This window comes from Schistocerca americana, chromosome 11 (assembly GCF_021461395.2).
Source record: "Schistocerca americana isolate TAMUIC-IGC-003095 chromosome 11, iqSchAmer2.1, whole genome shotgun sequence".
NCBI lineage: Eukaryota > Metazoa > Arthropoda > Insecta > Orthoptera > Acrididae > Schistocerca > Schistocerca americana.
This window is the reverse complement of record NC_060129.1, coordinates 88,593,146-88,614,774: the sequence shown is the minus strand read 5'-3', so window position 1 is coordinate 88,614,774 and position 21,629 is coordinate 88,593,146. Positions and strand designations below refer to the sequence as shown.

Here is a 21,629-nt window from a genome sequence, read left to right as displayed (position 1 = left end):
TGCGAAAAGTAGGGGTAAGCTATAGGGAGAGACGGGTCATATACAATATGTACAACAACCAAGAGGGAATAATAAGAGTGGACGAGCAAGAACGAAGTGCTCGTATTAAGAAGGGTGTAAGACAAGGCTGTAGCCTTTCGCCCCTACTATTCAATCTGTACATCGAGGAAGCAATGATGGAAATAAAAGAAAGGTTCAGGAGTGGAATTAAAATGCAAGGTGAAACGATATCAATGATACTATTCGCTGATGACATTGCTGTCCTGAGTGAAAGTGAAGAAGAATTAAATGATCTGCTGAACGGAATGAACAGTCTAATGAGTACACAGTATGGTTTGAGAGTAAATCGGAGAAAGACGAAGGTAATGAGAAGTAGTAGAAATGAGAACAGCGAGAAACTTAACCTCAGAACTGATGGTCACGAAGTCAACGAAGTTCAGGAATTCTGCTACCTAGGCAGTAAAATAACCAATGACGGACAGAGCAAGGAGAACATCAAAAGCAGACTCGCTATGGCAAAAAAGGCATTTCTGGCCAAGAGAATTCTACTAATATTAAATACCGTCTTTAATTTGAGGAAGAAATGTCTGAAGATGTACGTCTGCAGTACAGCATTGTATGGTAGTGAAACATAGACTGTGGAAAAACCAGAACAGAATAGAATCGAAGCATTTGAGATGTGGTGCTATAGACGAATGTTGAAAATTAGGTGGACTGATAAGGTAAGGAATGAGGAGGTTCTACGCAGAATCGGAGAGGAAAGGAATATGTGGAAAACACTGATAAGGAGAAGGGACAGAATGATAGGACATCTGCTAAGACATGAGGGAATGACTTCCATGGTAGTAGAGGGAGCTGTAGAGGGCAAAAACTGTAGAGGAAGACAGAGATTGGAATACGTCAATCAAATAATTGAGGACGTAGGTTGCAAGTGCTACTCTGAGATGAAGAGTTTAGCACAGGAAAGGTATTCGTGGCGGGCCGCATCAAACCAGTCAGCAGACTAATGACCAAAAAAAAAAAAAAAAAAAAAAAAAACCTCTAAGAAGAATTCACGGCGGGACCTTATCCTCAGAGTAGCAGATGACCTCGCTGCCTCTTACACACTTCAGACAAAACTCAGTCTCCCCTTACAGGCACTCCATACTGGCATTGGCCAATACGGAGTTCGAAGGTCTTCTCAAATTCAGGTTTCCTGCAGACAACAAAACTACAAAGGGAAATAAAACGTCAAGTGCAACAAGTATGTGTGCAAAAGATGCCGAACAAAAACTGTTGTCGGCTTTCTGAATCTCAGAGTAGGCAATTCTGTCACGTCCTTTTTCTTAAATATACTTAAATATTTATAATTATAGGCTGAAGTAATTTGTTCTTATGTTTTATTTCCTTCATTGCAATAACTACAAAAAATGCAGAGCATTTTAGTCACCTACTGCTTTTTAGAATGTTTCACTAATATTTGGTGCTTATCTTATTTTTCTATAAAAGGAAAAATACTATTGATACTCACATAAACAATATGTTTTGATTCAGTTTCAATCTTTTTATAAAGAAAAACATTACAACAATGCTTTACCAAATTTACGAAATATTGTGGAATTTCTTCTGTAACATTTAAAATAAAAAAAATGTTTACTTAGAGAAAATTCATATTTGACCGTGTACTATTCATTTTAGAGACGTATAGTCAACATGAAGACACTCATAATACCACCCAGATACGAACAAAATGGTGGTTTTCTACTGCGGGTAAAAATGACCCACATGGTATTACCAGGGGTATGGCGAAGTCTAGTTCATTTAGTGTTAGGAAGTGATGGTTGACGCAGATCCACTTGTGGCTCAAGCATGTTCTCACATGGAGGGTGCTGTGCAAGGGGAAGGGTCTACTCAGTGACGCTGTGTTTCAGAATCGCCCACAGCAGGACAGGTCCAGGAGGGGAAAGAGGCTCCCACTGTGGACCTGGGCACCCTGCTGGACGCTGGAGACAGCGCCGTGGTGACTCTGGTGGCGGGCGACACCCGTCTGGCAGCCCACAGGGCCGTTCTGGCCGCCAGGAGTCCCGTGTTCGCCTCTATTTTCAGCCACGGCACGCTGGAGGCCACAGTCCCAGACGTGGGGGGCCAGTTGCTGCGCCACCTCGTGGCCTACATGTATACCCTGCAAGCCAAGCAGCTGGCCAAAATGGCCCCCCAGCTGCTGGTCGTGGCTGATAAGTACGGCTTGTCAGGCCTGAAGGCACAGTGCGAGCAGCAGTTGGCCTCACAGCTGTCTGTTGAGACTGCGGTGACCACAGCTGTGCTCGCTATTCGGAACTCCTGTAGCAGCCTTAAGAAGGCCGCCGCCGCCTTCATAGAGACTCATATTTTACACGTGATGGCCACGAAGGGCTGGGCAGATGCGCTACATTGTCAGCCTGAAGATCTGATTGAAGTGCTCAAGCTGCTGTCTGAGCCAGCAGCAGAAACCAGGTAAGCACAAGACAAGCTACATGCCTACGTTGTCCAGTCCTGTGTAGTTCTGTTTGTGTGCGTGTATTTCCAGCCCCTGAGTATCTTTACGTGTATGTGTGCTGCAAAATACACCATCACTGACAGACATTTTTTGATATCTCGCGATGCTTTCATTGATTTCTCATGTTAGATTAATGTTGTTGTTGTGGTCTTCAGTCCAAAGACTGGTTCGAAGGAGCTCTCCATGCTACTCTATCGTGTGCAGTACCTACTGCAACCAACATCCTTCTGAACCAGCTTAATATATTCATGTCTGGGTCTCCCTCTACAGTTTTTAACCCCCCCCCCCCCCCCCACGCTGCCCTGCAATACTGAATTAGTGATCCCTTGATGCCTCAGAATATGTCCAACCAACGGATCCCTTCCTTTAGTCAAGTGCTACAAATTCCTCTTCTCCCCAATTCTATTCAATACATCCTCATTAGTTATGTGATCTACCAATCTAATTTTCAGCATTCTTCTGTAGCACCACATTTCGAAAGCTTCTATTCTCTTCTTGTCCAAACTATTTATCGTCCATGTTTCACTTCCATACATGGCTACACTCCATACAAATACTTTCAGAAAAGGGTTCCTGACGCTTGAACCTATACTCGATGTTAACAAATATCTCGTCTTCAGAAACGCTATCCTTGCCACTGCTGGTCTACATTTTATATCCCCTCTACTTCGACTATCTTCAGTTACTTTGCTCCCGAAATAGCAAAACTCATCATCTACTTTAAGTTTGTCATTTCCTAATCTAATTCCCTCAGCATCACCTGATTTAATTCAACTAAATTCCATTATCCGCCTTTTGCTTTTGTTGATGTCCATCTTATATCCTCCTTTCAAGACACTGTCCATTTCTTTCGCCGGCTGAAGTGGCCGTGCGGTTAAAGGCGCTGCAGTCTGGAACCGCAAGACCGCTACGGTCGCAGGTTCGAATCCTGCCTCGGGCATGGATGTTTGTGATGTCCTTGGGTTAGTTAGGTTTGACTAGTTCTAAGTTCTAGGGGACTAATGACCTCGGCAGTTGAGTCCCATAGTGCTCAGAGCCATTTGAACCATTTTTCCATTTCTTTCAACTGCTCTTCCAGGTCCTTTGCTGTCTGTGACAGAATTGCAATGTTGTCGCCAAACCTCAGAGTCTTTATTTCATCTCCATGGATTTTAATTCCTACTCCTAATTTTTCTTTTTTTCCCTTTACTGCTTGCTCAATATATAGATTGAATAACATCAGGGATAGGCTACAGCTCTGTCTCAGTCCCTTCCCAAACACTGCTTCCCTGTCATGCCTGTCAATTGTTATAGCTGCCATCTGGTTTCTGTGCTAATTGTAAATAGCCTTCGCTCCCTGTATTTGACCCCTGCCACCTTCAAAATTAGAAAAAGAGTATTCCTCTCAACATTCTCAAAAGCTTTCTCTATGTCCCCAAATATTACAAACGTAGGTTTACCTACCGTTGATCTATCTTATAAGTCGTAGGGTCAGTATTGCCTCACGTCTTGCAACATTTCTATTGAATCCAAACTGGTCTTCCCGTGCTCGCTTTCTACCATTTCCATTTGTCTGTAAAGAATTCGTGTTTAATATTATGCAGCCTTGACTTGTTAAACTGTAATATACACACCTGTTAGATTTAAAGAAGTACTAGATCCAACTGGGTTTATTACCGAATAGGTTAGCTTAAAAAAATCATCTTAGAACTAAATTATTCGTTGATTTATAAGTGGTTTTAACATTATTTGCGGTCATTACTTGTACTGAACTGCATATGTGGAAGAGGCTTATAGGTTCTGGCGTAAAGTATCTGAATAAGTGGTAAATTTGCTGTGAAGACGGCAGGAGCCACATCAGTGGTGGACACAGTGATGTGCTGCTCACAGCAGATGTACACCGGACACAACGATGTGTAGTGTTAGCAGCCAGGGCAGCGAGCCTACAGGCTTTATTCTGTTTGCTGTGCAATTCACCATAAATCTCTTTACTCAGTATTACATATATTGTTCTCTGCTGTATCTGCTGGTGTTCACAATGAGATACTTACAAGTGACATATGCTGCATAAAGGAAAGATGGCGTTGATCAACAAGCGTGTAGTCCGACATTAACACCAGGAACTCTGCAGCGCAGTTCAAAGAGATCAGAAAAGAATTTAAAACTTTCCATCTCTGATGTTGTCATGACATAAATATTAAACCTTGGAAAAAATAGGTGCTGTACAGAAAACGGTCAGACTGACCGCAATTTCCACATTACTACTGCAGCTTGATTTCTATGTTTCTCCTTCACTTTCTATGTTCATTTCTGAAATATACCTACGGTTACAGAACAAACTTTGTTTATTCTCCCCAAGTAGTACAGTGTTATAAGATACACGTCTTAAGATGTGTGCTAGGTTCCAAGAAGAAGGGTGCGGTGCTGAATCGAATCATGAAGAAGACTTCCGTTGCAGGACGTGACACAAGTACGTCTGCAGGAAGCTGTAGGTACTTACTCCTCAAACAGCCTGCGGCCACTTCAGGAGACAACAGACCAGTCTCTACAACTCAGAAAGATCCACAAAATGCGCAGATCCACACAACGCTTCCCATTTCCTTTCGCATTTTGTTCAGTTGTTCCAAAGGATATATGCTGTAATTTGGACATTCCCATTCTCTAGCACATTAGGAGAGGTGGTTTTATTAGTCAAAACGCTGTATGTCCTTCTTGGTGGAACATCTGTCAGTTGTCTAGCAACCTGCCGGCCTTGCTTGTACTTCTCTATGCTGTTTATAAAGGCTGCCCAAAGAACTTCACAGTGTTAGGACCTTCCCTAGCCCATACATTGCAGTTACAGATACATCTCCCACAATATGAGTATTCATAAGACCTTTTGTCTCATTATCATTTTTAAATGCTATATCACTTAACAAATGCACCATTAAATCCTAATGCCCAATAGTTTTCAATTTTATATATATATATATATATATATATATATATATGTGTGTGTGTGTGTGTGTGTGTGTGTGTTCAGAAATTTCCTTTAGAGACTTATATTATTTGTAGAGGGGAGTGAGAACTGGACTCCATGTCCAGAAACATACCGTTTCCCTCCTACGAAGGTCTCAGTTCAGATGTTTAACTCATCCACTTCTGCTTGAGCAGCTGAGTTGGGTGTGATGCAGTACAGTTATTAGATAACAATTCGAAAGAAACACAGCGAAAGATCCCTTTATCAGCTAAGCCTCTTGTTTGTATTATCACTTAAATATTGTGTGTTCACATTACCTCAAAACAAAAAATCAACCTAGCATACTGTACATGCAGAAGGTAATGTTTAAGTTTTCATGAAAACAAATGTGCGGAACTGATAAATGGATGCTTCGTTATGTTTACTTTCGGACTGTTACCTAATAACTGTACTACATCATGCCTAATTCAATTCCTGAAGCAGAATTGCATGATTTAAACATGTGAACTCAAACTGTCGTAGAATGCATACAGTACGTTTCCAGACGGGGTTCCTGTACAAAATATTACGTACTCTCTCCCCTTTAAAAGTCCTAGTAGTTTGTAAAGAGAATTTCCGATGTATGCTTCCATCACTGATAGAGTTTCCACTTATCAATCTGTATTTTCTCCTCACTTGTAGCAACCACAGTTTACTTTAGTCACATGTAATGACTAATAATGATTTAATGCGTCTTTACACAACATTACAGTGTCTCCTGTGTTATGTAACCCATGTCCCCTTAATTTAAATCCAACTCTTTCCTTCGTTCTACAGCAAATCTCCTTATCACAGTCTCATAGAACTGTATATATAGAATATAAGAATTAAACAGAATTTCTATTTTCATTCGAATAACAACTTCCGATTACATATCTTGCATAAGTGTATGTATAGAGTACTTTGCCTTTTTTTATCTTAATGCTCAATGTTCGCTAGTTTATTGAGAATGCTCGTTGGCCAATGTGAAACAAATATATTTACTTGCCTATTTTGGTGACAGTTAAACGTATTAAGGGAATAGCTGCTCAGTATCACACATTCTGTAACCCTTGCTTCTCTAAATTTCCTTTGGTGCACAGTTCAGAATCTACTCTTCTGTAGTTTACCAACTGTGCATCCTACAGCCAAGTCCCTAACAGCTACCGATACTATCTGATGATAATGGTACAAGTTGTACATGTAAAGATTATTTCCATTTTTATTTCTGTGGGAATGTTGTTTTTATGTATTTAAACTACGCTGATGACTAGTTGTCATATCAGTTCTACCTAAATGTTGACCATAGCATGTATCTTTTATTTGTACTTTAATTTATTCAGCCTGTTGTTTGCTAAGCGATGCTTCTAGTGTGGGGGCTAAACCGATTAGCACAGGGGTACGTCCTTCGTCTCAGAGGACCCACTACTGATGTTGAAAGTGTGTGTTCTATTAGTTGTATCTGGACAAACTCTCAGCAGCATTGTCTGCAGTGGGCTGCCCTCTGTCCTCCGTGTGCACTGCGTGACCACACACTGTGTCTCTGCACAGCACTCCAGCCACTGGAGACAGCGAGGTCACCCGGACCAGTCAGCTGCACACGGGCCACAAAAACTGCAGCAGGGCTCCTGTTCCAGCTGCAAAGCACACAGCTACCTGCCCAACTTCCACATTCGACGATGCTTCCGTCTCTTTCCTGAGGTGAGTACTGTCGCTATACATGCACGATTTCCACATTCACTATACCACTTATGAGGGCGTTAGCCAAGTGATCTTATCCAAACACAGAATTTCACTTTATTGTATTTTTCGATAAAATAGAAGTTATAATTGTCAAGTAACGGAATTTTATTTGTTAATTTTTGATGTTTGTGTAAGCATGTATCATAGTGTTTCTCGAGATATTTTTGTGGGAACAGAGTGTGAATTACAACCTGTTCAGACCACAATTGGTCCACTCATGCAGTTATTTGACAAAGGTACCATAAACAACTTTTACTCTACAAATTTAGTGAATGAATAGGTGTGTCGGGTGAAAGCTATCATTTCAGTGGTGGTTTCCCATCTCCTAAAGTAAATTTGTATCAAACTGGTGTTACAGCTACATCTATGCATTGTAACTAAAATATTACTTTAATGCGAATAAATAATTATGTACAAGTTCGTTATGGTCGTCAAAAGGAAATGATGATGGGTCATTATGAAGGAAAAGATGTAAAAATAATATCCATCAGGAGAATAAGGTTATGGAATGTTGTAGAGTGAAGTTTAATTTTTATGTGATTTCCTGCACTTTTTCTTCAAATTAGTTTTTGACGTTTCAGTATTTAGTAAAAGTTGAAAACTTGCGCCATACTGGGTGTACAATACTTGTACATTTGGAACAAGCGGCCTTAACTAGTAGGTCATCCTATCAAACGACCTCACTTGGCTCAAACTTTAAGCTGTCAGTTTTATTTCCATGTTTGTTTTGCAGACACTCTAATTACGTTTCACGGGATGAGCCGGAATAGCACCATTGAATGAATGGCGTCTGTAAGAGACGGAGGTTCAGTCTGCCACGAGAGCTGAATATGAGGTCGTCTAGCAGTAGTTGTTGGAAATCATTTGTTGGAACATCAGCCTCAACGAAACTGGGAGTCACACGTGCATCGTGTTGCGAGGCAGCCTAGTAGTAAAGGCGACTGCTTGTGATGAGCGAGAAATATGTATTCGACATCCTGTATGGGACAAATTTTCGGTGGTCACTACATAATGGTCAAGATGGCTGGTCATGTTAATCAGGCAATCCTCCTGCACGTGTGGTCAGGTCGAGTCGTGTGTAGTGGCGTACGACGTCTTCTGTAAACAAATCCCTGCAATTGACAGTGTGTCACAGGTGTTGTGGGTACAGATCTTGACTCAGCATGTGGAAATTTCTGCGTAAATGGATCCTGATATCGACTTATATTTATGCAAATCGATTATCGATGGTAGCAGATAATGGTAGATGACTTTACGAAAAACTGTGAGTGCACATTGCATTACATTTGTTGCATATTTAAAGACCTGCCACCTGACATTTTAAAAAGCATGTCGTGCATTGTGCAATTTTACATATAATACTGCATTGTTCTACATCACTAGTAAAATTAGTTTTGAGCTATAAAAGGAGGGTAATAACAATGAATTACAAAGTAAATTAAATTAGTTGTAGGAAATAGAGTATTAATAAATGATAGTAATTAGAACAGAAAATAGAAACATGGGAAAGGATTGATCTCCAAATATTATTTTACTGTTAAAACAAAATATAACATATAAATTATGATTTGTGTGGTTGCCATTCCATGTGGGAGGGCCTTGGCCGAAACCTTACTAAATGAAATACGTCACAAGTGATTGCGAGTGTATTTGTTTATACTGTCTATGGAGTAGGGACACTAATTAGATCTTATCTAGGGCATACTATTGCACTATTTGTGTTGCCATGGCTCGATGTAGTTACCCATATACATGTCGTATGTGTGCTGTTATCTTGTATGTCTCTGAGCATGATGTTTTTATCTTTAAGCAATGTCATAGGCTGGAGTGGAACCACAGTACCTAAAGATTCGCCTCACCATATAGCATATTCCTTAGATGTAATGAGTGTCTCAGTTCTTCAATTAGTCGTTTTCCTTCCCATTTTTAACTGTTGCATTGAAAATGCATATCAGGTAAATGAAAAAAATCACATGCGATGCCTCCTTTCTTATAGTTATCTTTTTTTGTCTGTTTTAGGTATTGAACCTCTTATAATATGAGTCTTTGTCTGATGTTATTGCTGTGCTTGTGTCATTTTCTGTTCCCGCATCTACGTCAATGTCTGTGGTGTGTCTGAGTTTGTGTCCTCCCAAGGATCGTGTTGTTGTGGTTGTTATGTGCTTGTCTGAGATTTGCCTTATGAGTTTCCTCGTCTGTAGATTTCGTGCAGTATTCTTGAAGCATTAACAGTTGCGTTGCTTAGAGCACACTATTTGTCTGGGTCTCGTAGCATTTCTTTGATGTCGTTATGCTCTGTTACAGATCTTATGTGTGTGAGGGTGTTGAATGTAATGTCACATGTTCAGGAGACCCATATGCCCCACATGTGCGTGTAGTACTCTAGCTAAGGCCCACTCCGTTCAAGCCCAGTCGCAATGTGAACAACGGCACGGCTTGGATCCGTATGCTTGTGATGAAGCTGTACCTGTAAATTGTGGAAGAAGGAGAAAACACGATGGCCTTTGTCGGTCATCTCCCAGTCCATTTTTCAGGTCTCAAGGTGGCTGTTATTTAATTGACTCATGTCTACAAAGTTTTCCCCTGTTATTACTGGAATCTAGCCATGTGTACCCCTCTTTGCCCAGCACACCGCCGCTCTGTGGTGGATAATGATGTCAATGCGGCAAGACCCCAGAACCACACACAAGGCTTCTACTGACGTGGTGCCAAAAGCACGCAGCATTCTGAGCAGCATGCTCCTCTGTCCTAGCCTCACTGTCTTTCCATAGGCCACTGGACACAGGCAATGTATTTATGCACCTGCTGCGAGGCATAGTAAGACTTCCAAGAGAGGTGTATTATGTGTTTGTAGTGAATGCACAGGACCATATAGTGATTTCATTGCTAATGCACTTACTGTTAAAGTCAAAGACTATGTATTTTGCACGTGAACTATGCGTATACATGCCCTCAATTAGCAACAATGACAGTATTCAACATGCTTTCTTAATATAATTAAGGCGTAATAAAATAAGGTAGTAAAATGGAAATGTCGTGTGGCTAGGGCCTCCCGTCAAGGTATTGTGTGACAGTAATACAAAAATCATGGAAGACAGAACACTTATTCTGAAGTTACATCACGAACTGGAAACTGACAAGCATTTGCCAAATGTCGTGCATAAAAGTAATGCAGGTGATGTAACACAAGAAGAAGTGCATGCTAACAGCCAACGAGAAGAAACTATACAAAAAAATTACTAAAGAGACAGACCACAGCGAGAATCTGTAGAAATGCCAGGTACCTCTCTGCTTGAGGTGACAAGCAAACATGCACACCGCGAAACAAACGATATCGTTAAGCTCAGTGTACATACTGTCGAGGAAAAAGTTTAAAATATATTGTATGCAGTATATTCAAAATTAGTGGAATCTCAGTAAAGTATGTGACGGGAAAGGAATTATATCAGTTTATAGAGTTACAAAAACCTGATGGACGCAATCCTAATAAAATTTCTAAGAAAGCGATGAGGGAACCACTGGAGAAGGAAATGAATGTTGGAACAGAACTCAAAACAAACTACGACAGTATTTAAAAGACTGGTCGAGAATTGTGTTAGTAAGGATAACAAGAAGAGAGCAGAACGTGTGTCGAGAAAGAGTTTTGTTATGCATGGTTCCAATAAGCACATCGATGTACAGGTAGAAGAAAGTTAAGACCTTCCTCGCTGACGGCTGTGCGAACGCGTAAAACACCTTACATAAAAGTTCACAAGTTATGAAAGACTAAGTGCCTACGAATGATAACCTCAGAAACGGAGAGGCTTCGAACGTGCCAGTGTCGTCGGCATCTAGAGAAAGTGGCTGGAGACCAGTAAAACCACGAGCAGACAGTGATGTGTTGAGCGCCCACATCCCATCTCAGAACACTGAGGTCAGAGTTTTGTACAGCAGGGTAGGTGGTGGTCCGGCGGCACAGTAGAATTCTGGTGCCAGCACAAGTGGTTCACAGCAAAAACCTGGCACACGTTGTTGAATGTGAATATGCATACTGCATGACCTGATACAAGTTTGCATGTGGACAGATTAAATCATCATTGTTGGATCTTGCCCACTCGTGTTGTATAGGGTGCCTAATGGATCCTGCGTTCTCAGAATTCTACACAATAACTTAAGCATAAAACGTTAGTAGTTTTATTCCTATAAAGAAGATTGACAATACTTAACTTTAATGTAAAAAGGTGTCACAAGCGATGGGCGACATGCAATATAAACTAGTCTAGTGCAATATGCAATGTTCAGGCAAGTCTGTCTCTCAGTTTGTGGATCACAACTATCAGTTCTCGTAGCAGTCTCTGCTACGCCATGCTAATGCTGTCCACTAATGTCTGGCCGCGGCTGGCAGGAGCGTCGCCTATATTCATTTCTCGCAGGTGTCAATCCAGTCATGGTGCGGTCCTAATCAGTGGACCATTGGCCCATGTCGTTTCACTGCCTTCTCTGGTCTTGCGTTCTTCGTCTTCGTTAAAGGGGTCTTGTATTGAGTGCGACCATGGCGGGGGATGAATGAGTGTAGGCGCAACGACGGGCCGAAAGCTGTGGCTGCAGGGGACACCAAGCTTCCAGCCGTACCCCGCCATCCGGCCTGTGCCCTGGCAAAAATTGCCCCCCTGGATACCACCAGAAGGGTATGCGTCCACCTCCTGGTGTAGAACATGTAGAAGGCGGCGACTGCTGTGTTGTGGGCGGATCCAGCTCTATAGGTGGGACGAGAGGGGACGGAGGAGGCGAAGGCTCCACCTCAATGGGGTCGTCCTGCAGTGTCTTGATGTGCTGTGGCCACTTTGCTATCTGGACCCGTGAATCAGGGGGAAGAGACACTGAAAAATCGTTGTGTACAGGACAGTGGCGAAGTTGATTTTGATGGCGGCACTGCAAAGCATCTGGAACTTAAAAAAGATACATGCAAGCGCCAAGTCGATGGACCATCCCATCCTTGTCGCCCACTGTTGGGTCTTGCCCACTCGCCTCGTATAGGTTGCTGCCTTCTCGGAATTCTATATAACAATTCAAGTTAATAACTTTAATAGTTTCACTTCGTTAAAGCAGATTGACAACGCATAATTTTAATGTACAAAGGTGTCGCAAACGATGAGGGACATGCAATATAAATCAGGATCTTGTGTAACATGCAGTGTTCAGGCAAGTCTGTCACAAAATTTGTGGATCACAACTATCAGCTCTCGTAGCACTCTCTGCTATGCCATGCTAATTCTGTCCACAAATGTCCAGGCGAGGCTGTCAGGAGCGGCGCTTATATACACTTCTTGCAGGTATGATGCGGCCCTAATCAGTGCACCATTGGCCCATGTCGTTTCACTGCCTTCTCTGGTCTTGCGTTCTTTTTCTTCGTTCTGGCGCTCGTGGTTATGCCAGAACCGTCACTACCACTGTAGTGGCAGCAGGCTCATCGAGACTGGACAGTGGATTACTGGAAACGTATGTTCTAGCAGGATGAATCATGTTCTTTTGGTTACATTATGCTGATGGCCATGTCCAGTCATGCCATCGTCCAGGTGGACAGTTACCCAAAAGATGCACAGGTCCATATAGGCTGCACAGTGAGAGCCAGAGTATGTGGTGGGTGCTATCACCTGGGCTTACATGACATCTGTCACCGATGCCACCATGACAGCTGAGGATTACCTGTACACTAATGCGGATAACCTGTACATTTTCATGCTTTATGTCTTCCTCAACGACTATGACCCTGTCACGAAGACAGGATTGTGGTACAGTGACTGGAGGAGAATGATACTGAACACCTCTTGTCTCGTCCACATAATTTGCAGCGTGTGAACCTGATGGAAAACATCTAGCTCGCTATCAGACGTCACCTCCACGAATACAAAGCAGTAGTCCATAATTTTCGAGAGCACGGTGTTGTGTAAATGTAGAGATAACACACACATAAATTTAATCAGAATTATGCACAGGAAGGCTAAATAAGGGTGACAGTTACATTGAATATGATTCTTTGGCATTACACATTGCACACTACAAGCAAAGCAAAGTAGGTGCCAACAGAACAGTTAGTGGCCGAGGACGGAACGCAACAGCAGGCATAGTAAGGAATTACACAACATGTCCCCACTGTCCTCTTTCATCCCCCTCACCATAGAGGATTTCTCTGCATCTACTATCCAGCGTGGTAGCCATCCATCTTGGGCAGCTGTCAGGTACCCTCTTGGTCCTTGCCCCCTAACAACGCAGGGATCGCACTGCTGATGTCTGAGCTGCAAACTCCCCACATTTGCCAAGCAGTACATGCCCATCTTCTTGGGGAATCAGGACTCCTGGTCACAGCCATCGTGCCAGGTGGCCTTTGCTGTGGCTGGGTGGCGCCTGTGGAGAGACCCTCTGATCAGAGTGCGTGGCGTCAGGGCGCACGACCTACAATAAAGTGCACCAAGTCATCTCTTGTTGGTGACTGGCGCCAGCAATCTCTGAGAAGGGCAGGGTAAACTATAATGTTGACAGATATGATCCTGAATTGTTCTTCTCCGTAGTTACACCATGAGAGGAAGAAAGGAGTATGGAAAAGAGAGAACATTGTTCGCCAAGTTATTTAGTCTGCAGCAGAATAGATGAGCACTGCTTTCTGGCTATAAAGCCTCTATTTTCTTTATCAAGAACCTGGAGGACGAGTTTGACGAAGTGGCTGTATTATCGAAAATGAGAAATGCGGCAGTCCTAAATGAGACAGTATCCTGAGCCCAGCCCTGGGCGTTGCTCGCCTGTGACCTGCTCAGTCATATTCCTCTTCCTGTCATCCCCCATCAACATGGTCCCCCACAACATGGTCGAGGGGATTATTTTCCACCAGGACCTTCTCTTGCAATCTGACGACAAGCACCACACCAATTTAGAACAGTGGGGTGTTCACTTCATTCGGCATATCTATACGGGACTGAAAAACAATAGGGTTGCTACTGGTGCCTACATCTTGCCCTTTGAGGTTGGTTCATTTCCCAAAAAATCAAGGTGATGGTATATCGATGTGATGTAAAACCATACGTCCTACCCCCTATATGGTGCTTGAACTGCTGGTAATTTGGGCATATGTTTTCCCACAGCAATTCCACCACCACATGTTGAGACTTGCAAACCGTTACAACATTCTCCTTTCAAGGCAACTATTTCTACCCGTAATAAAATGGCAAACTTTTGCATGGTAAGAAAACACACTCATAACCAACTAACTGTATAAAACACGTAAGCACGTTGAGTAAAAGCCTTAAAAGGTACTGAATAGAAAAAACACACAACAGTTCTTGCTGGCTATAAACAATATAAAATAATCCACTACGGCATACATTAACAACCTTGCTTGATTATAGCCATATATACATAAACACAAATTTACGTAAGTTAGAGCTTCCAGATGAGCAGGAATTCCTTATGCAATTGACTAGTTCTTACTACGAGGAAAAAGGAATTTTTTCTTCTTTCTTGGAGTACCTTTTACATGTGAGTCTAGTAATACCAGTTATGGTAGGCGAGAGAATGGATCACTCTTAGTGCCTTGCATTTTAAACAGTACAACCATTGGTGCCTTAGACTTTCACAGACATAGCAGAGGCTAACAGTCGAATAAACCCGTAGGTGGCCGGCCGCGGTGGCCGAGCGGTTCTAGCCGCTTCAGTCCAGAACCGCGCGACTGCTACAGTCGCAGGTTTGAATCCTGCCTCGGGCATGGATGTGTGATGTCCTTAGGTTAGTTAGGTTTAAGTAGTTATATGTTCTAGGGGCCTGATGACCTCAGATGTTAAGTCTCATAGTGCTCAGAGCCATTTGAACCAAACCCGTAGGTAAGCTGGGAGAGGAAAGAAGCAATCCGAACCACAGATTTACTCTGACTCGCCCCCCTTCGGTCCTCAAAAGGGGACAAACGGACCTCCCTTTCTAATATTACCACCTTCCCGCAGGTGGGCAGACGAGAATGAATGGCGGGAAACCCCCAAAATATACGGTTCATATAATTAACGTGAATAAGTACATTGAATTCAATTAAACTTCAGAAAATCTGTAACAATCAATACTCAACGTCTGGTGCGTTACGACTCCCAGGCTGAACCAACGCAACACCTCTGCCGAGCCGCCCGCTGCCAGGCATTTCAACGGACGCACGAAGGCGCGCCGATTTTCAGAACCTCCTCGCCGGTCGACAGCATACGGCCGAACTGCAAATTAGGCCCCTCGCAGACCCACGCTCAGGAAGACTCCTTTCGCGACGAGCAGTTAATGCCGCATACCATGGAGCCGCTGTTCGCGTCGCTTACGCTGATGCCGCGGTCTGCGCGCTGTCCCTCTGGCACCGGCAGAGAAGTCGCTTCTTCATGCCGCAACTGCAAACTCTCCACAAGAGCCCATACAGCCAAATCATAAACCCACGCGAACAGCCCGCTTTTCCCCTTTCCCTCTAGAGGGAGACACCGAAGCCTTCAATTGCGACAACAGCACCAACGTCAGAGAAAGGAGGGCGACTGCTTCACGCTACGTGCTGTGGCGCGCTTTTCAAAGCTAACTTTACTATGGCTCACCAGTGGTTCCAACACCACCAGTCCCTAGCAGTTCCAGGTCTGAGGACGAGGTGGAGATCGTAGAATCCCTCAAGGTCCTAGATCTTGCTGACGCTTCAGATGCAACAGTCCTGGATACCAGCACTCATGGTGACACTGAGGCATAAACTGTCTCCTTGATCCCTTCATGCATTCCCAAATGACTGACTACCTATTGCTCCAGTGGAACTGCGGTGGTTTTTTGTCCCACCTCGCTGAATTATGACAACTTTTGAGCATTACATTTGCGTTTTGCATTGCTTTTCAGGAAACGTGGTTTCCTGTGATGTCGACCCCAGCCCTTTCTGCCTGACATGGGTACTACAAAAAATGTACTGACTGTGACAGACTGCAAGGTGGAGTCTGCATCTATCTATGTCTGTAGCGAACCTATGCCCTTTGAAACACTTTTAGGAGCTGTGAGGACAATGCAGGAAATTACCATCAGCAATATATACGTCCCTCCAGACGATGAAGTTTTGCACCATGTATTAGCTGCCCTAATTTCTCAAGTCCCACCCCCACCCCCACTTTTCCTACTTCTGGGTGATTTTAATGCCCCTAACTTTGTTTGGGGTGGAACCAAGATTGCTGCTGTGGTAAGGTTTTCAATTATCTACTAACTCACCTCAGTTTTTGCCTCCTCATTACAGGTGCCCCCATTCACTTTAGTGTGGCATATGACACATACTGAGCCGTTGATCCCTTGGTTTGCAGTCCTGGTCTGCTCCTTTATATCCACTGGAGATCTCACGACGAATTGTGTGGTAGTGACCACTTTCCACTCTTTCTGTCCCTACCCCAGCATCGCCTGGACACTTGCCCATATGGGCTCTTACCAAGGCTGAATGGGATGCTTTCAAGTGCACTACAACTGTAGAATCTCATTTTTATAGGACCACCATTACTACCATTGTTGCCCAAGCTGAATCTTGAATCTCTAGTTCCTCAGGTTGCCCCAGTGGAAGTCAGTGCCTTGGTGGTCACTCAAAATCGCTGTGGCCATTAGAGACTAGGTGGGCCCTTAAACATCATAAGCACCATGGATTTCTAGAGCACGTCATTGCCTTCAAACAGCATCGTGTCCAGGTATGTCAGCTCATTGAATGATGGTAGTATTGGGGACGATACAACTCCACCATTGGCACAAGAACCTCTCCTTCCCAGGTCTGGACCAAGTTCAGATGCCTTTACGGATATGAGACTCGTGCAGGTATACATGGAATTTCGAGATGGAGCTGTATATGCCGATCCACACATAATTGGAGACTGTCTCGTGGATCATTATCTTCGCACCTCAGCATCTGAGAATTAAACAGTGGTGAAACGACAATTCCTATCTCGCGCTCCACACCAATCCGAGACATATGGTGCTCCCTTCAGTGAGTGGGAATTGCTCAGTGCCCTTGCCAAGTCTCCTGACTCAACCCCTGGGGCAGACCACATCAATTCCCAAAAGCTTAAACGTCTGTCAGTGGATTATCAGTGCCACATCCTTGTCATCATCAACTGAATCCTGAGCGATGGCGACTCCCCATCGCAGTGCCAGGAGAGTATGATCATCCCAGTGCTAAAGCCTGGTAAGAACTTGCTAGATTTGGACTATTATCATCCTATCAGCCTCACGAACTTTCTGGGCAAGCTGCTTGAATGTATGGTGAGCTGGCCGTTGCGTTGGCTCCTCAAGTCTCAGCGTCTTCTGGCTCCCTCCCAGGGCGGTTTTTGGCGAGTTCGCTCTACCACTGACAACTTACTCTACCCGGAGACTGCGATCTGAATGGTCTTTTCCCGGCGTCAGCACCTCATTTCCACCTTTTTTGGTCTGACGAAAGCCTACAATATCACTTGGCGACACCACATCCTCTCTACTCTGCATGAGTGGTGTCTTTGGGGCCCGCTCCCGATTTTTATACGGAACTTTTTGTCGCTACGCATTTCAGAGCTCGAGCTGGTGCCTCACACTGTCCTCCTCACATCCAAGTGAATGGGGTCCCACACGGCTCTGTCCTGAGCGTTCCGATCTTTTTAATCATCGTTAATGGTCCTCAGTATCTCCCCACCTATATGCTGATGATTTTTGTATTTCCCTTTGCTCCTCTTCTGTTGGTGTGGCTGAACGTCGACTGCTGGAAGTCATACAAAAGGTGCAGCAGTGGGTCCTCACTCACAGGTTTCAGTGTTCAGCTGCCAAGACTTGTCATGCCCTTCTGTTTTTGTTGTACTGCCATCTGTATCTGGTACTTTACCTTGATGACCAACTACTTAATGTAGTGGAGACATTCTGCTTTTTGGGACTGGTCTTTGATACTTGCTTAACTTGGCTTCCCCATCTTTGTCAGCTTAAGGAAATGTGCTGGCAACATGTTACTGTTATTCAGTGTCTGCACCACAACGAATGGGGTGCTGATCGCCCTACACTGCTGCAGCTGTGCAAAGCACTTTGCAGTCCCTTCTTTCCTAAGGATGCCTGGTGTGTGGTTCTGCTTTGCCCTCAGCATTCCAGCTGCTGGACTCTATACACCACTGTGCGACAGGAGCTTCCCAAACCAGCGTCCTTGTAAAGGCTGGTGTTCCTCCATTGCGAATTAGGTGACAGTAGTTGCTTGCAAATTATACTTCCCATATTCATTATTCGCCTTACCATTCAAATTATGATCTCCTTTCCCCAATATGGCTAACCATCCCTGACAAGCCGGCCGCGGTGGTCTAGCGGTTCTGGCGCTGCAGTCCGGAACCGCGGGACTGCTACGGTCGCAGGTTCGAATCCTGCCTCGAGCATGGATGTGTGTGATGTCCTTAGGTTAGTTAGGTTTAAGTAGTTCTAAGTTCTAGGGGACTTATGACCTAGATGTTGAGTCCCATAGTGCTCAGAGCCATTTGAACCATCCCTGACAACAGCAGCGCACATTGGGGATGCCAATTGCAATTTGTGTTTGCTTCTTACTGATCTCGACACTTTCCTTCTATCACTTTTCTATGTACAAAATTGTTAAGGCTTTCGTGGCCACTTGTTGACAAACTGCCTATTGGCTTCTGTCTCGGGTTCTTCGGCCGACGTTCATCTAATGATTTTTCTGGAGTTTCGCCAACACGAGTGGCTGCCATTGTCAAAGCTTCACCCTCCATTGCCGGTGGTGAACTGGAGGCGAGCTCGCGGCCGCAGACTATATGTAAACACGGCGTAAAGACGATTTTCAAACCGACAAGGAAGTTCAAAGAGTGTCTTAGATCGGCGAAGGACAAAAGAGACCCACTTGCAATGTCGGGAATATACCGTATTCCACGCACATGCGGAAAAGTTTATGTCGGAATGACTGGACGATCAATTAACACCAGGATCAAAGAGCATAAGCGACATTGCAGGTTGGGGCAGGTGGAGAAATCGGCCGTGGCAGAGCATCCACTGAATGAGACCGACCATGTAATAAAATTCTCCGACACGCAAGTTATGGCTGTAGAGAAGCACCATCACACGCGCTTGTTCAGAGTAGCTGTAGAAATACAAAAGCACGCTAATAGTTTCAACAAGAAAGAGGAAAGCGTTAAGGTAAACGGATCCTGGCTGCCCATACTGCAGCGAACGACCGTCGCAGGTAGCAAGAGGAGAACCGCACCGGAAATGACCGCGGAGAAGCCCTCGGACGTTGGCGCGCCAGGTACATATAGTCTGCGGCCGCAAGCTCGGCCCCAGTTCACCACCGGCAATGGAGGGTGAAGCTTTGACAATGCCAACCACTCGTGCTGGTGAAACGTCAGAAAAATCATTAGATGAACGTCGGCCGAAGAACCCGAGACAGAAGCCAATAGGCAGTTTGTCAACAAGTGGCCACCAAAGCCTTAACAATTTTGTATTATGCCTCTACGGGGAGGAGATTTGCAGATTGTACCGACGCCTTGACCAACGACGGAAGAAGAAAGCGCGACTGATGTCCTCTCTCGCCTTTCTGTCACGGTGCCGAGATGAATGTGCTACACCGAAGTTCTTGAGATGCAAGCGCCTATTCACCACCGCCCAAGCACATCGTATCTACGGCAGAATGGAACGAGCTTTTCTTCGTGAGCGAATACATACAACACGGAGAGACTTGGCAAGAACGGATCGGGAACTTCTGAACATTTTCTATCAACTAAGTAGCAGAATGCATCGAGACGACTGGGACAAGATCGACAGCATCACTCACAGGAGCATGCAGAACGAACTCGAGCGCTGCAGCGAGCGGCAAAAGAAAAAGTTTGAAAGATGCCGGAAGCAGACCGACAAGGCGATTCCCGACATGTCACACACAGTGGTCAACCTCACTGAACGACAATTGACCGAAGTGGAATTGTCTGTTCTTCAAAAAGGAGGGAATTTCGCTATCATCCCGAGAACTATACTTATGGAGGACATGATTGCCAACACCGAAGCAGCCATTCGGACCCTTCCTTGTGAAAGGGCAGAGGAAATACGCACTGTAACAGCCAGGATACTGCGCCGAGCAAAACCACCAGCTTGCAACATGAAGAAAGAAGAGGTACAAGCCATTAAGAATCTCAACGCCGATAACAGTATATTGGTACTGCCTGCCGATAAGGGGAATGCGACCGTCGTAATGAAGACCGAAAATTATGAGCAAAAGATCCGAGATCTATTAGATCCGACGACGTACCGAAAACTAAGCGCAGATCCAACGCAGCGTATCACTCGGAATACGAATCGATTAATCAAGGCGTCTTCTCTGCCGGCGGACATACAGAGAAACCTGCGCAACACAGAAGCCCTACCGCCTCGGCTGTATGGATTACCCAAGATCCATAAGAACAACGTTCCACTGAGACCGATCGTTAGCGCTCCTGGCTCACCAACGTATAAACTGGCGAAACACTTGGCCTCTCTGCTCCAGCCACACGTGGGGAAGACCGACACATACATTAAGGACTCAGGACATTTCATTGAGAAGCTGAAGAAACTGAAACTTGCGCCAAACGACATCCTGGTCAGTTTTGATGTTGTTTCGTTATTTACGAAAGTGCCACTCAGTGACGCTCTGGATCACATCGGTTCCATGTTCCCGCAAGACATCAAAAAGCTCTTTCATGCATGTCTCACCACGAGCTATTTCACGTGGAATGGCGATTTCTACGAACAGCTGGAAGGTGTCGCCATGGGTAGTCCTCTCAGTCCAGTGGTGGCCAACTTATTCATGGAACAATTCGAAGCACAGGCACTGGACTCGGCGACTTGCAAACCTAAGGTGTGGTACAGGTACGTCGATGATACTTTCGTGGTGTGGAAACCACTCGGTGAATTCCTAAGACACTTGAACAGCCTCCATGCCAACATAACATTTACCATGGAAGTAGAAAAGGACAAGAAACTGCCATTTCTAGATGTGCTGGTCACAAGGGACGGCGAAAACCTGGGACACAGCGTGTATCGGAAACCGACACACACGGACCGATACCTGTTCAATCTGTCAAACCACCACCCGAGCCAGAGAAGAGGCATGATTAGTACGCTCGTAACGAGAACAGGACGAATATGTGAACCTCAACACCTCAAACGAGAAATGCAACACCTGGAAACTGCTCTGCGGAGCAATGGGTACTCCACAAATTACATTAGCAGTGTAACAGAGCCAAACACTCGGCGAAGTAAGGAACCAGAAAAAGAAATGTCGGGCACGGCCTTTCTGCCATACATTCCCAGAGTGACGGACAGAATCGGCCGTATATTGCGCAAACACGGCGTAAAGACGATTTTCAAACCGACAAGGAAGATCAAAGAGTGTCTTAGATCGGCGAAGGAGAAAAGAGACCCACTTGCAATGTCGGG

The 21,629-nt window shown here is 44.5% G+C and overlaps 1 protein-coding gene across 1 annotated transcript in view; it reads left to right on the top strand.

The window, feature by feature from the left end:
* Positions 1–21,629, top strand: part of LOC124554035 (ankyrin-3-like) — a 45,311-nt gene that overhangs the window by 16,586 nt on the left and 7,096 nt on the right. Inside the window, exons 3-4 of the mRNA XM_047128070.1 lie at positions 1,911–2,472; positions 7,023–7,172. Of these exons, the coding sequence (XP_046984026.1) occupies positions 1,911–2,472; positions 7,023–7,172 (712 nt within the window). The remainder of the gene's footprint in view (positions 1–1,910; positions 2,473–7,022; positions 7,173–21,629) is intronic.